General features: G+C 41.8%; 1 protein-coding gene across 1 annotated transcript; it reads left to right on the top strand.

Annotated features, from left to right (window-relative positions):
- Window positions 1-882: 882 nt before the first annotated feature.
- On the top strand, window positions 883-14151 carry FAM124B (family with sequence similarity 124 member B). Its single transcript, XM_061205442.1, has 2 exons — window positions 883-1903; window positions 13498-14151. Exons 1-2 carry the CDS (start codon window positions 1172-1174, stop codon window positions 14149-14151), a joined length of 1386 nt encoding a protein of 461 aa, XP_061061425.1. The 5' UTR covers window positions 883-1171.
- Window positions 14152-15332: the final 1181 nt, after the last annotated feature.

Genomic DNA, 15332 nt, shown 5'->3' with positions numbered 1-15332 from the left:
ATTAGGGTGAGTGTTATGTTTAGAGCTTGGATATTCTTACTGAAGATTATTCAGTTTAAGATTCAACAGCACACACAATCTCTGGGAAATGTGTGTCCTCAACAAGAACCTGCTTGGGCATCCTTTCCTTATACTTAGGAAGAAAAATCCGGTCTGGGACATCCAGGTCCCAGAGAGGCACCTCCTCTGTGGTTCACAGGGAGACCACTCAGTTCCTGGGTTCAAATCTTCCCTCGGTCACTTTTTCACTGCGAGATCTTGGGCAAGTTACTTAGCTTTTCTGTGCCTCAGTTTCTTCCTCAGTAATTTGGGGATAATAGTCTCTTCATAGATTTGCTGGAGGATTAAATCAGTTTATGTAAAGCTCTGGGACAGTTTATGATGGGCACGTAGTAAATCTTCAATAGACATGAACAATGATTATTATTGACGTTGGAAAGCTCTCACTCTTTCTGAAGAATTGGCATGAATCAATGTCTTTTGAGTACACTCAGACTTTGCAGCAGAGCGAATCATTTTCAGTGAACAGTCAAAATTATTTAGATAAAGTAACTTCTCTTCAATGGCCTGGCATCAGTTGTTCAAAAATAAAATAAAAAGACAAAGGGGAAAAATTCCTGGCAAAGAGACAAGTTTTGAGAATTGTTTTAAAGCAGTCATTGTATTCAGGTGGCTTACTATAAACAGGGAGGGAGGTAAGGAGGAAATCGGAGCCCATTGTGGGTCCATAAAATGGATGTCTTTTCAACTAAACAGATTGCTATCAGCCTCACAGAGCCGACTCATGTTCCTTTTTGCCTGGTCATTTCCTTTCCTGAGTGTCTGTAAGAACCACCCACTCGGGTGTTTCTCAGGATTATAGGTTTTTAGGTCAAACAGAAACCCTGGGAGCGCCCAACGCAGCCCCACACACACGGTTACCTTATGCACCGGCTGGGTGACATCGACCCTGCCGCTGTGGTGTGTCCTGAAAGCTGTTGTGCCTGATTTGCGGAGATTCTCTCACAGTGTGGCCAGCGGCGACCAGCAGCACAGGGTAAGGGCTTGGCTCTGAAGTCCTGAAGGCTTCCTGGTGGGCGGAAGGCTGCGCGTGGGAACCCCTCCATTCATTTCAGAAGCTGGACCAGTGGGCCCTGCTCGCTTGCATCCTTTGTCATCCTCGGCATCCACGATGGACGAGACACGGGAGCCTCTGGCCATGACTGTCCACCTTCTGGCCAACTCCGGGCATGGCTCGCTTCTGCAGCAAACCCTGGACCAGCTCCTGGACTGCATTTGCCCAGAGGTCCGTGTCTTTCTGGTGTCTGAGCGGGTCAGTCCAGTGAAATACTATGACAAATGCCACTCCAAGCGGTCCCGCTTCCCGGGGATGTCTGTTCTGCTCTTCCTGCATGAAAGCCTCGGAGAGGAGCGGCTATTTCGCATTCTTGACTCCCTACAGCATTGGCCGTGGCAGTGCTACCCCACCCAGAATGCACAGGGAAGACCGTGCCCCTATATTCTCGCCAATCAGGAATTCTATAGTCTGGACAACCAGATGCCCGTCTGGGGCGTGAGGCAGGTGCACTGTGGTACCGAGGTCCTGAGAGTGACACTCTACTGCAGTTTTGATAACTACGAGGATGCCATCAGGCTCTATGAGATGATCCTGCAGAGGGAAGCCACCTTGCAGAAGAGCAACTTCTGTTTCTTCGCGCTCTACTCCACCGAGAGCTTTGCCCTGCAGCTCTCCCTGAAGCAGCTGCCCCCTGGAGTGTCGGTGGACCCCAAAGAGGCTTCAGTGTTGCAGTTCAAGGTTCAAGAGATTGGCCAGTTAGTGCCTCTTCTACCCCATCCGTGTGTCCCCATCAGCCATACCCGGTGGCAAACACAGGACTATGATGGCAACAAGATTCTCCTTCAGGTATTTCTGTTTGGTCTCTATGATCTTTAGATGCACATGTAACTGTGTGATTTGACACCCAAGAGATGATTTAATGTCGTGGTTCTCAACCTTGGTTGCACACCAAAATCTCTGGGGAGCTTTCAAACATTCCCATGCCATGGCTGCACCCCAGGTCAGTTAGATTAGAATCTTTGGGGGCACACTGGCTTGGGTAATTTTTTTAAAAGCTCCTTGGATGATTCTAATATGTAGCTTGCAGCGTGGTTGATAGGCACTGATTTAATAAAATCCCTTCATCTGACAGATAAGGAAGTTCAGATTCTGTGAGCTGGTAACTTGCACAAGTAGTTTGCAGTAGAATCAGGCAGCACCCTACTTCTCAGATTTTCCTTTAATCATGCTCCTCAACTATACACAAATACTTTGCCCACTCTTTGGGTCCAGAAATATCCTTAGTTCTTTCCATCTGGACCTAAGGAAGCTGAAGCTGTAATTATGGTTGGGGATGTTCAGTATGCCATCCTATTGACTTAATTTCTAAGCATCTTGCATCACTGTCAAATTTTACCCCAAATAAAGTTATATAGTTAGAACCCTTCAAAGTAAAATCTTAAAATTAAAGCCTTCTTCTGTAGGCATCCTATTGAAAACAAGCATGATTGTGATAGCTACCATGTGCCATTTCTTATGAAGGATTATGTGGCAGTTGAACCTTGCTGTTTAGTAGCTGTGTGATTTTTGAGCCTTGGGTTCTTCATTAGCACAATGAGGGTAATATTAGCATCTTCCTAGAGTACAGGTTGTTATCTATGCTAAGTGACCTGACACTTATAAAGTACTCAAGATAGTGCCTAGAATGCAATTTTAGCTGTTATTGTTCATATTATGCCCTAGAGTATGTATTTCACATTGATTGTTTTATTCAGTCCTTCTTACAACATAGGAAGTTTTGCAGAAGGGAAAATTGAGGGGTAGAGGGAATAGTTACTTGCCCAAGACACAAGAGGAAGTGTTTACCTGGCTCCAAAGCCAGGCAGTTGACCACTGCAGTCCAGGGCTGTGTGCATGTGTGAGTGTGTGTGTGTAAGTGTGTGCAGGCAGGGAGGTGTACATGATATTCACAGCAAAATTTCTGTCCGTGAGAAATGGTCAGAAACCCTTTTAAGGCCTATTGGATAAAGTAAAAACAGGCTAGAAGATGAATTATCTTTCCTTTTGATTAATTTTGTTGTCATCAGCTTTGAGTTATTAATAAAATATGAGTCATATTGATAGTGTATGTAATGATCTCTAAATTATTTACCTTCTCATTCAGATAAGGTGGACAGGCATTGTTTCTGTTAGCTGCCTGTTACATAACTCACGAACTTCCAAGGCATCTAAAGTTTTTCCTTCAGCCTTAGTTAATCTCCAGAATCTAAACCTCACTGTCAAGCAAAAATTTAATATGTGTGTGCAGCAGGGGACACATTTCTGTTTCAAAGGCTAACTGACATTTTTACTTCTGAACCACGGCTTATACAACTTAGTTCCTTTGGAAAGTTAAGTCAAATTTGGGGAGTGAAGAATAGTTTTTTGGATAAAGACGTCAATGAGTTTAGGCTTTTGCCAACAAAATGGGCGATTATCTTCTGGAAACTTCTGTTTCTGGTGTCATATAAAAGTCCCTGAAGAAAGCATATACAAAGGCTTGGTTATAATACACTATAAAAGATAATACCTTGTAGCTACTTCACTCCTATAATGGGGTGAATTTTTCAGGATAGAAAACCCAGCCCAAACTTCCTTGGGGGCAGAGAGGATAGGGGGTGGTAAATGAATTGGCTTTTGTAAGTAAGTAGCCTGAGTCTTGAGGCAGGCTTAGGAGCCAACTCCCACCTCTGCCACTTCCTCAGACAGGCCCTTGTGGTCACCAGCTGGCTGCCAGCAGCTCTGAGGACTATCCTTTTGAGTTCCTCACCCTACAATGGTCCAACAGAACTTTTGGACTTCACGTCAATCGGGCCAACTTGGATCCGATTCTCTTCTCTAAATCAATCATTGCATTCAGGGGAAAGGGATGAGGTGGATTAGCTTAGTTCTGAGGCAAAGGCTCTGCTACCCTGCATCCCGAGATTTTTTGTGGACTCAGACTCCCTTGGGACTCATGGAGGCGGGGGACAAGGGTCCCCAAGGAAGATCAGTGAGGGGACAAATGCTGGGTGGCAAAAGTGACTAATGTCCACCAGAGAAAGAAACCAATATCTATTTGAGGGAGAGCTATAATCACAAGTTAACTTCCCCATGTGTAACCCTTCCAGGATGGACATGTGTGTGAGGTGGGGGGGGGAAAGGGGGGGATGCTAGACCCAATGAGGGTGATGGGCAAAGCTTCCCTGAGAGGAGATGCCTGGGCCTGGCTGACCTGGATGGCCCAGAAGGAAGTAGCTAGATGGGGAAGGGAGGAAAGTGTTCCAAACAGAGGAGATGGCAGGTGACAATGCGTGGAATAGCATTTGCTTAGCAGGCATGTTCAGAAAAGCGCCTGTGATTCCATGTGTCTGGAGAGAAGGGAGGGGGTCGCGGGGAGGAGGATGGGCAGGTGGGCAGAGGCCACATCATCAGGCACGTGGTCAGCCACTGGAGGTAAGCACCATGAGGACAGGGACCTTTTTCGGTCCACTCTTTTTTTTTTTTAATTTTTAAATTTTATTTTATTTACTTTTTTATACAGCAGGTTCTTATTAGTCATCAATTTTATACACATCAGTGTATACATGTCAATCCCAATCGCCCAATTCATCACACCACCACCCCCACCCCGCCGTGGCTTTCCCCCCTTGGTGTCCATACGTTTGTTCTCTACATCTGTGTCTCAACTTCTGCCCTGAAAACCAGTTCATCTGTACCATTTTTCTAGGTTCCACATACATGCGTTAATATGCGATATTTGTTTTTCTCTTTCTGACTTACTTCACTCTGTATGACAGTTTCTAGATCCATCCACGTCTCAACAAATGACCCAGTTTCGTTCCTTTTTATGGCTGAGTAATATTCCATTGTATATATGTACCACATCTTCTTTATCCATTCATCTGTCGATGGGCATTTAGGTTGCTTCCGTGACCTGGCTATTGTAAATAGTGCTACAATGAACATTGGGGTGCATGTGTCTTTTTGAATTATGGTTTTCTCAGGGTATATGCCCAGTAGTGGGATTGCTGGATCATATGGTAATTCTATTTTTAGTTCTTTAAGGAACCTCCATACTGTTCTCCATAGTGGCTGTATCAATTTACATTCCCACCAACAGTGCAAGAGGGTTCCCTTTTCTCCACACCCTCTCCAGCATATGTTGTTTGTAGATTTTCTGATGATGCCCATTCTAATCGGTGTGAGGTGATAACTCATGGTAGTTTTGATGTGTATTTCTCTAATAATTAGTGATGTTGAGCAGCTTTTCATGTGCTTCTTGGCCATCTGTATGTCTTCTTTGGAGAAATGTCTATTTAGGTCTTCTGCCCATTTTTGGATTGGGGTGTTTGTTTCTTTAATATTGAGCTGCATGAGCTGTTTATATATCCGGTCCACTCTTACACTCCCAGTACCTAGAACAGCATCTGGCACATGGTAGGCAAATGCATTCTTGTGTGAATGAGCAAAAGCTTTGCCAAGTAGCTTCTATCTTATTCTGACTGTAATCAGCAGTCACTGACAGAGACACTGAATGGTACTGACATGTACAATTTGCATTATGAGGATCAAAAAGGAGAGTATACATGGAGGTGCTTTGTAAAGTAGAAACTGTAGTGCAGTTATTGTCTGTGTAAGAAGGCTGCTAGCTGTCTCTCCATGTCTTTTCCCACATAACCTCCTGTCAGCGCACACTGTCTGATACTTCTTAGAGCCTAGGATGTGTATTTTTGATGAGATTGATATTAGGGTACCTAGTAGATGCTCAGTAAATGAATGAATGTCTGAATACATAAGCAGGCATGTCAAATGTTTATTCAACCACCAAGTGTTTATTAAATGCATACCTTGGGCTACCCTATTCTCCGCTTGGCAGTTTTCGTTCTGCTGTCTCAGTCCTTAGTGGATGCATCTGCGGTTCGGTGTCTGACATAAATTTGGGGAATTCTCAGTCATTATTGTTTCAAACACTTCTTCCATTCTCTTTCTCTTCTTCTGGTACTCCCATTATTTGTCTACCACTCCTTTTTTAGTTGTCCCTTAGTCTTTAGATAGTCTGTTCTGTTTTTTTTTTTGGGGGGGCTTTTTTTTTCTCTCTGCTTTTCTTTTTCAAGGATTCTATTGATATGTCCTCTAGCTCAGAGATTCTTTCCTCAGCTGTGTTTAGTCTGCAAATAAGCCCATCAAAGGCATTCTTTATTTCTGTTGCAGTGTTGTTGTTGTTTTTTTTTATCTTTTTGGTTCTTCTTTTAGGATTTCCATCACTCTTTTCACATTGCCATCTGTTCTTGCATGCCGTTTACTTTATCCATTAGAGTCCTTAGCATATTAATCATTGTTGTTTTAAATTACGGGTCTGATAATTCCAACATCCCTGCCATGTCTGCTTCTGATACTTGCTCTGTCTCTTCAAATTGTGCTTTTTACCTTTTGTAATGCCTTGTAATCTTTTCCTGATAGCCAGGCATGATGTAGCAGGTATAGGAACTGCTGTAAATAAGCCTTTACTAATGTGGTAGTAAGGAGGTGGGGGAGGGGAAGCATTCTATAATTAGGCCTCCGTCTTAGTGAGTCTATGCCTTGAACTGTGAATTTCGCAAATGTTTAATTTTTTTTTTCCCTCGTTGCTTAGGTGGGCGAGAATGGCTAGAGTGGGCTGGAGTTGAGTACTTCCCTTCTCTCACATGGAAGGCTACAGAAAGCTGGAGTTGGGTATTTCTCTTCACCCAGGTTAGTTAGGCTCTGATAATATGCAGCATGTTAGGCTCTGGTTAACTAGTTTCCCCTGAGAGAAGGCCTTTTAAGAACAGAGTGCTCTGGAGTATTTAAAAATGGTCCCTTTTCACCTAGAGATGATCATACTAAGTGAAGTAAGTCAGAGAAAGACAGATATCATAGGACATCACTTATATGTGGAAACTAAAAAGATGATACATATGAACTTACTTACAAAACAGAAACAGACTCACAGACATAGAAGAACTTACGGTTACCAAAGGGGAAAAGGAGGGAAGAGGGATAAATTAGGGGTTTAGGATTAGCAGATACAAACTACTATATATAAAATAGATAAACAACAAGGACGTATTGTATAGCATAGGGAGCTATATTCAATATCTTGTTATAAACTATAATGGAAAAGAATCTGAAAAAGATCTGAATCACTTTGCTGTACACTAGAAACTAACACAACGTTGTAAGTCAACTATACTTCAATTAAAAAAAAAGGTTCCTTTTCTCCTTCTCCTTCCGGAAGCACAAGGGGATTTTTCTCTGATGTTTATTGTGAGAGTCTAGTCACGCTCCTGGAGGTAAATCTCACAAACTTGGGGGGACTCCCCTGGGACTGGGTCCCCTGGAGTTTTTAACTCTCAGAATTGTCCACACTAAGCCTCCAGCTATTTGCCAATTACAGTTCAGGTTTTCCTCGCCCCGTCCTGGTTCCTGCAGTGGTTTCCACTTTTGATCCTCTTTTCCGGGAAGCCATGACTCCCCGTATTCATTCGTATGTCTCTCCAATCTTGGGGGCTGCTGTTTGCCCTGTGTCCTCACCTCTCATACAGATGCTAGAAGAGTTGTTGCTCTCTCTAAGGCCACCAGTGCCTGAGGTCAGGGTCAGCAGTACTGGCAAATGCTGACCACTCCTTGCTTGAAAGTTTCTCCTCTGTGAGCGTCCATAACTCGGATCTTCTAATTCAAGGATTTATCCTATCTCTCTATCTCTGTGAGCTTCCATAACTCGGATCTTCTAATTAAAGGATTTATCCTATCTCTCTATCACTTGGACATTTTTTTCAAAGTTTCAACTCTTTTTGCCCCTAAATCAGGTTTTCTCAACCTCGGCACTGTTGACATTTTGGACTAGATAATTCTTTGCCGTGGGGGAGATGTCTTACGCATTATAGGGTATTTAGTGCATCCTCGGTGCTACCATTAGATGCTAGAACCGACTCTGCTTCCCTGCAGTTGTGACAACAGGAAATGTCTCCAGACATTATCAAATGCCCTCTGGGGGGTGAAATTTCCCCCAGTTGAGAACCACTGTCCTAAGTTTAAGGTTTCCCTAAGATTAAGAAATAAAGCCCATCCTGGGCATTTAGTTGTCCTCTTTGTTCAACTTACTCCTGTATTTTCATCTCCTCTATCTCTTGAGCGTCTGGCTTTTTCAACTCCCTGTAAGGCCATTTAAACATAACGTGTCCTCATCTCAAATACAGTCCAAACAAAACCAAAGTCATCCTCTGCAGCCCTGCCCCCAATTTCTCCAGCTCTGGTCACCCTCCCATTTGCACAGGTTTTGAAACATGTCTTTTTTAAAGCCTCTCTTTTCGGAAGACCCACATTCAGACAGCCCCCCCTAAACTGTTCTAGTTTTCCTTTGGAGCCATTTCTTTTTTTCTCTTTCCTTCATTAAACCCACCTAACTTCAAATGTGCATTGTTATTACAACATTCTAACTCTTCACTCTGGCTCCAGGCATCTGCTTTATCCTGCACAGGACTGTTGAATACATTTTTAAATGATGGCTGGATTTATGTTCCTTGTCAGCTCAATAGCAAAAGTTAGCAAATAAAATTAAAACTCACTTGTCTGAATTTCAAGGCTCTTCATAATCAGGCCCCCCCGAATGTTTCCTTTGCTGCCTCCTTCTCTGGTTATTCCAACCTTCTTTCCAGATCTCTAGGCTCACTCCCGCACCCATGTATTTTTTTGTCCTAAAATATACATAACATAAAAATGTATCACTTTAACCATTTTGAGTGTAGAATTCAGTGCCTAATGGTACTTAATAGTACATTTACACTGTACTTCATCATCATCACTATTTATTTCCAGAACATTTTCATCACCCCAAACAGAAACTCTGTACCCATTAAACAATAACTCCACAACTGCCCCCCACCCCTGTCCCTGGTAACCTCTAATTTCTGTCCCTATAAATTTGCCTATTCTAGGGCCCTCATATAACTGGTATCATACAATGTTTGTCCTTCTGGGTCTGACTTACTTCACTCAGCATAATATTTTCAAGGTTCATCTATGTTGTAGCATGTGTTAGAATTTCCTTCTTTTACAGGCTGAATAATATTCCATCATATGGATATCTGCCTTTATATTCGGCCTGAGCTGTTCCTTGTCCAGAGATGTCTTTCTCTTCCTCTTCACTCGTCTATCCTTTAAGACCCTGTGCAAGCACCACCTCCTCTGCGAAACCTGCCATAAGCGCAGTCTTAACTAGAACATTTTACACCGAAACTTTGTTAACACACAACTGATTATAGATTTCCTCATTCTTGTACCATATAATTTGGGACTTTATGACTCGCCATCTCTTTTCAGTATTTTATTGTAAATGTTTATGTCTGGTAGAGTACCAGACAGACAGCTGCTTCTGAACCATTTGTTGATTGATTAACTGCTTGTTGTCAGGAAATAATCTTCTCTTCAGAAAAGTAAATATTCCAGAAGCTAGTCTGGCAAAAGCAAACATATATCTTGATCTTTTGTTAGCACTTTTAGGAGCTCATCAGTTTTTCATTAGAGTTCTGAAAATGCTTATTCATTCAGTTCAGCAGTACAGTCAGGTACCAGAAACCTGTAGTTGTCAGAGTCTTTTCCATGAATTTCCTGAAGATGAAACCCTTTTATAGGAACATATTTACAAAAGCATCAGAGTACACCCAGAACTGTCTGTAAATGACAAAAGACTTAAAAATGACCACGGTTAAAGATTTGATGAAAGTTCATAATAATGCAGTTGACAAGAAAATTAGTTATTTCTGAGATATACATTTTAAAGTAATAACTAGGATTATGACTTATAACATTATACCAGAACATATAAGATTTTTAGAAATTTCATGTAATGTCTGAAACATTTATATTAACATATTTCCATACAAATAACCCAAAGAAAGTTTAGTATTAGTTGTTTTGTTTGTTTGTTTATACTGCAGGTTCTTATTAGTCATCAATTTTATACACATCAGTGTATACATGTCAATCCCAATCGCCCAATTCAGCACACCACCATCCCCACCCCACTGCAGGGTAATTAAAAATGTAATTAAATGTAATTAAAAATGTAATTAAAAAATGTAATTAAAAAATTAATTACATGGGACTGAGTGAACTGATGAGGATGAGTATAATTTTTGTGACTTTTTGTTTGAATTTAAAAAAAGAAAAAATCCCACAAGGACTCAGAGGCAAAGAATATACAAATCAATTTTCACTGCAAAGTAAAGGAGCTCTTACAGTGGAGGATTACTGGACTGAATGTCAATATTATGACATAGTATGAGTGTGTTTCATGTTTGGTAATTGCAATCATTGTTGCTTTTGTTGTGGTCATCCATGTACAATGCTTGGTGTCAGTCTATTTATCTCTTGTAAAAATAAAATACAGTGTGTGTGGGGGGGGGGGAAAAAAAAAGCAAACATATATTTCTCTTCATTTTATCAACAGACCTTTAGCTAAGATCATCTTGATGTTCTTTATTAGCCATTTAAAATAAAAGAAGATAGTCTCTCGTGAAGTGAATCATTTGTTTGCTTCTTCTGTAGCATCTCTGGGTTCCTTTCTCATTTCTGAGTCTCTCAGAGGCACTCATTCAGACTCTATTCTTCCCTCTTTGTTCCTCTCCTCATTTCCTCCCCATTCTTCATACCCCACACAGACACACACAGACACACACACACACAGACGCACACAGACACACACTTCCAACCCTACACGCCCGCTCTCACTCGATACTTTGCTTTGTGCTGCCCTGAAGGAATCCCTGTAAGCATGGCTCAGAAAGTTGTTGCTGCTATAGGATGGTGGGTTAACATCATTGGTTTTGGTTAATAAATTAAAATAAGTACCTTTCAAAAGATCAGTTAATTGGAAGAGACTTGATTCAACTCTTAAGTAAGCAAGTGTGGCATTGTTTTGGGGTTTCTTATTATCTATATAATTTGTTCCCATGCAATCTTTTTTTTTTTTCATGTAGGAGAAATCCTCTTTTGCTATCTCTTGGAATCACTTTTAGTAAAAGACAATATTATTTTCCCTTCATGATGTCAGTCTGCCCCTTAACAGCTTAATCATGTTTCAGTGATGTATATTCTCTTATTTCTCAAGTGTTTAGAGCCAAATGAATGACAAATGATCTTCCTGTTCATCAAGATGATTACTAATGTTCCCTGAAACTCGAAAACACCTACCTCTCAATTTGTAACATTTTACAAATATTTCTTAGAAAGATGGGCTCTAAATGATCAGAATTCCTACAAATGCATTTCAATTGCTTTTTTGGCAAGAGGAGCTTTATTCTCTCTCAGGAGATTTATCTCAACCACTTGGCATTATGTTTCTCCTGGAAATTCTTCACTCCAACTGCACACACCTGCATTTCTACATTAATAATCTTGTGCTTTCTTCTGCCATATCGTCTAAGGACTTCTCTTAAAAAAGGAAAAGTTGATATTCTCTCTCTTAAAAAAAACTGCAGAAATGGCCATCCACAGGATGAATGTCCTTTGGCAGTTTCTTAGTAAGACTTTGTATCTACCTAATGGCTAATAATTAGGGGCCATACATTTCTATATGCAAATAATTTATAGTTTGTTAGGCATTAAGCTTTATTTATTTATCCAATAGACATCTAGTGATTACTTACCATGTGTGTTAGGCATTGTGCTAGGTACTGGAGATACAATGATGAAGAAGGTGTATACAATCCCGGCACTTCCAGCTGGCAAAGTCTAGAAGAAGATATAGAGAAGTGAGCAAACAGGTGCAAAATAGTGTGGTAACTACTATGATATGGGAAGTACAGGCTGCCAGGACAGCTAGTAATAATATTTGTGATGATGATAATAGCCAACTTATGTTTAGCACTACTATTTCCAGGCTCTGTTATCATTTAATCCTCTCAACAACTCTTTGACATTGGTACTTAGTATGATCTCCTTTTATAGATGAGGAAACCAAGGCACAGAAAAATTAGGTAACTTGTCTAAAGTCTCACAACTAATTAGTGGCAGAGCCAATATTTAGGGGTACCTAACTCAGATTCAGTGACATGGAGAAGGCTTCTAAGAGGAAATGATGTGTAAGCTTGGAGTTAACAACAGGTATGAAGGGTCAGAGGTGACATATCCCAGACAAAGGAAATAATATACACAAACACTGGCATTAAGAAAGAGCAAATAATGTCCAAAGAATTGAACAAATTTCCATTTTGGCAAGTGGAAGAGGTGGCGAATTAAGCTGGGGTAAGAAGGGACAGACTGTGAAGGGTGTGGGAGCCCATACTAAAGGGCTTAGATTTTTTCTTAAGAAGAGTAGGAAGCCACTTGAAGTAGGACGGTGACATGATCAAAACTGTTTTCAAAGCTCCTCTGGTAGTGGAGTGGAGAATGGATTAGAGGGAGGCAAGGGCATCCATGGGGTGTCCCTTCGGATGGCTGTTGCAGTAATTCAGACTAGAGATGATGACAGCCTGCCTAGGGTTAATGGCAGTGGACATGGAGAGACAGGAAGATCTGAGACATCTTTGGGAGAAAGAGTCCATGGGAATGGGTGACATGAGGGATAGAGAAGGGAAAATGATACTCTTGCTTGGTTAATGTGGGGCAAACCATGCCAGGTTCTAAGACAGGGAAAAGAGTAAGCAGAACAGATTTAGGGTGAGGAGGGGGATGAGTTCAATTTGGGACATGTTGAGTTTTAGGACCTTGTGCCTGGAAGACAGTTGGATAGGTAGGTATGAAGCTTAAGAGACAGATCTGAACTATAATTAGACTTTCAGAAGCCTTCATCATTTAGATAATAATTGAAGGCAGGGGATTCAACGAGGTTGGCTGGGAGAGTGTGTAAAGTGAGAAAAGAAGATGGCCCGCTTAGCACTGAAGAACTACCTCCTGTCACAAATTGACAGGGGAGGAGGCTCCTACAGTGGACCCTGAGAAGGGGTGGATGGAAAGGAAGGAGAAAATCCAGAAGAACGTGTTGACATAGAAGGTTAAGGAGAAGAAGTCTTCATATGTAAAGGAGAAAGGTCAGTCTTGTAAAATTCTACCAGAGCTCAAGTAAAAATTAATGACAAGGAGGCTCCTCTAGATTGGATAGTCTAATATCAACCCTGAATGATTTCTGAATATGGAACTAGCCATGCCGGTTTCCATTTCCAGAAGAAAAAGACTTCATTGGATCAAAAAAAAAAAAAAAAAAGGTAGAATATAATGTCAAATGACCTTCCAGGAGGCAAAGGTGGCAACTCATCCCTTTGAAGGATTGTACTTGTCACTTTTATTCAATTCAACCGACTTTATGGAAAGTCTGCTATGGGCACAGCATGGCAGAAGGCTGAATAGGACGTAGTCTGTTCTTGACACTTAGTTAATGGAAAACATCGGTTACACCTGTTCCTCTTCTCCTTGTCCCATAGGTCCAGTTGAATCCAGGACTTGGTGTTAGGAATGGTGAGCTTGCCTTTCTGAATGGCACCTCGGGAGCTGACACGCTCCCCCAGGGCTCCAGGCTGACCCCTGTCTCTGCGATTAGGACCCTAGAGCCGAGAAGCCGAAGGAGCCGGGGCAGGAGGTTCAAGGTGGGGTCCGTGGAGCGGCCTGAGCCTGGTGGGCGGACAGCATCAGACAGCGCTAGTGGCACTTCGTGGAAAAGCCCTGGCCGCTCAGCCCAGCCCAGCAGCCCAGCTACGGACTCCCAGCTGCCTCTGCCTTCTCTCCACCTCGAACCCGGGGCCAGAATAAAGGTCCTCAGACGGGAAAACAGCTTTGAGAAGCAAGAGGCAGAGACGAATGTTGACACAGGATTCACCGTGGTCAGCTCTGGACCCAGGCAATCTTTTCTGAGCAGATTTCCAAGGGATCTTTGGACCCACCAGCCACCATCCTGCTTGTCAACCTCTTCCTTAGGGGCAGCTGCTTCCAAAAACAACAGAATCTTTAAGGAAAGCGTTCATCCTCTGTCACTTGCTGGCCAAAGGGACCTTTGTTCCAGGACGACAATCTCAAAATGTCCCCTTCCTCTGCCAGCCCAGGGTGAAGAAAAAGAAGCAGAAGAAGAATTCTTTATATAGCATAAAACAACTGTGGTTTTCTAAAACACAAAATCAAATAGAATGTTCTAGAAATGGAGCACTGACCCAGAATCGGCCTGTTTCTTGTTCATCTGAGGGACCCTAAATGCTAGCCATGCACGGATCTGTATCGCTTTTATTTCAAATGTTCAAAGTCTAGCAGTGCTGGTGAGTGGTTGTTTATTTGCCGTCATGGTCATAAGGGAACACAGCCAACGCACAGGGAAAAAGCCCAGTGCCTCACGTCCTTGGAGACACACTAACACAGCTGGGTGTGATGAGTTCAGTACCTATCAGGATAATTGCATTGTATGCAAATAAGTCGGATGTGTTATGCAATGCTGATTAGAGTCTGTAATTTGGTTTTAATTTTACTTGCGTTGCATTGCTTATCTCCCCGGGCAGCATGGGCTATTTATTCTTTAGTGTTTTTTAATTTTTATGTGACCTCATTTGGTAACTAGGCCCTGTTCACCACTCACCTCTAGTGATTTTTGCCTTTAAAGTTGTTTGCATCTGGAATGAGTTAACACGCAGTGTTTTGAACATTACAAACATTTCTCTTTTTTTCCTGTTTAATGAGCAGCAACCCTGGAAACCAAAAAAATCAAGTTAAAAATGAAAGCTAGGCTCTAGGGTTTTCCGGTTCCTCCATTTCTTGTTTGTTTCCGCACTACTCCAGTGGGGCCCGTGGTTCATATAATTAAGCAGAGAGGAGTGGAATGTGATTGGATGATTTGAGATCTCCACTGAGTGTGGCAGGAAGATTGCATTGGTTGGGTCACTGGAGCAGGACTTGGGTTTTTTTGTCCATGTTCAAATTCCTGAATTCCTTTGCAATACTCATTCATTTATTCATTCATTTATACATCCATTCGTGCAACACAGTGTATGAATACCTACCTTTGAATAAGACATTGGTATATGGTACACATACATTCTGTGGCCATCAAACCGAAAACTTATTTATGGTTTCACCGTATCACAAATCCATTCTATCAATTCTTAAGAACAGGTAGAAGTTCAAACTTATTTCTCTGGGAAACTTTTCCACAGCTGATTACCACACTTGCTGCACAGGCTGTGGTAAGAATTCACAACCTGTGGATGGAGATTGGGCATATTATGAATTGCAATTATAATCATAATGGACAAATTCTTAGTTGCTCATATGATGTATT

This window comes from Eubalaena glacialis, chromosome 1 (genome assembly GCF_028564815.1).
Source record: "Eubalaena glacialis isolate mEubGla1 chromosome 1, mEubGla1.1.hap2.+ XY, whole genome shotgun sequence".
Lineage (NCBI taxonomy): Eukaryota > Metazoa > Chordata > Mammalia > Artiodactyla > Balaenidae > Eubalaena > Eubalaena glacialis.
Note: the sequence above shows the minus strand (reverse complement) of the source record. Positions and strands in the feature narration are given on the sequence as shown.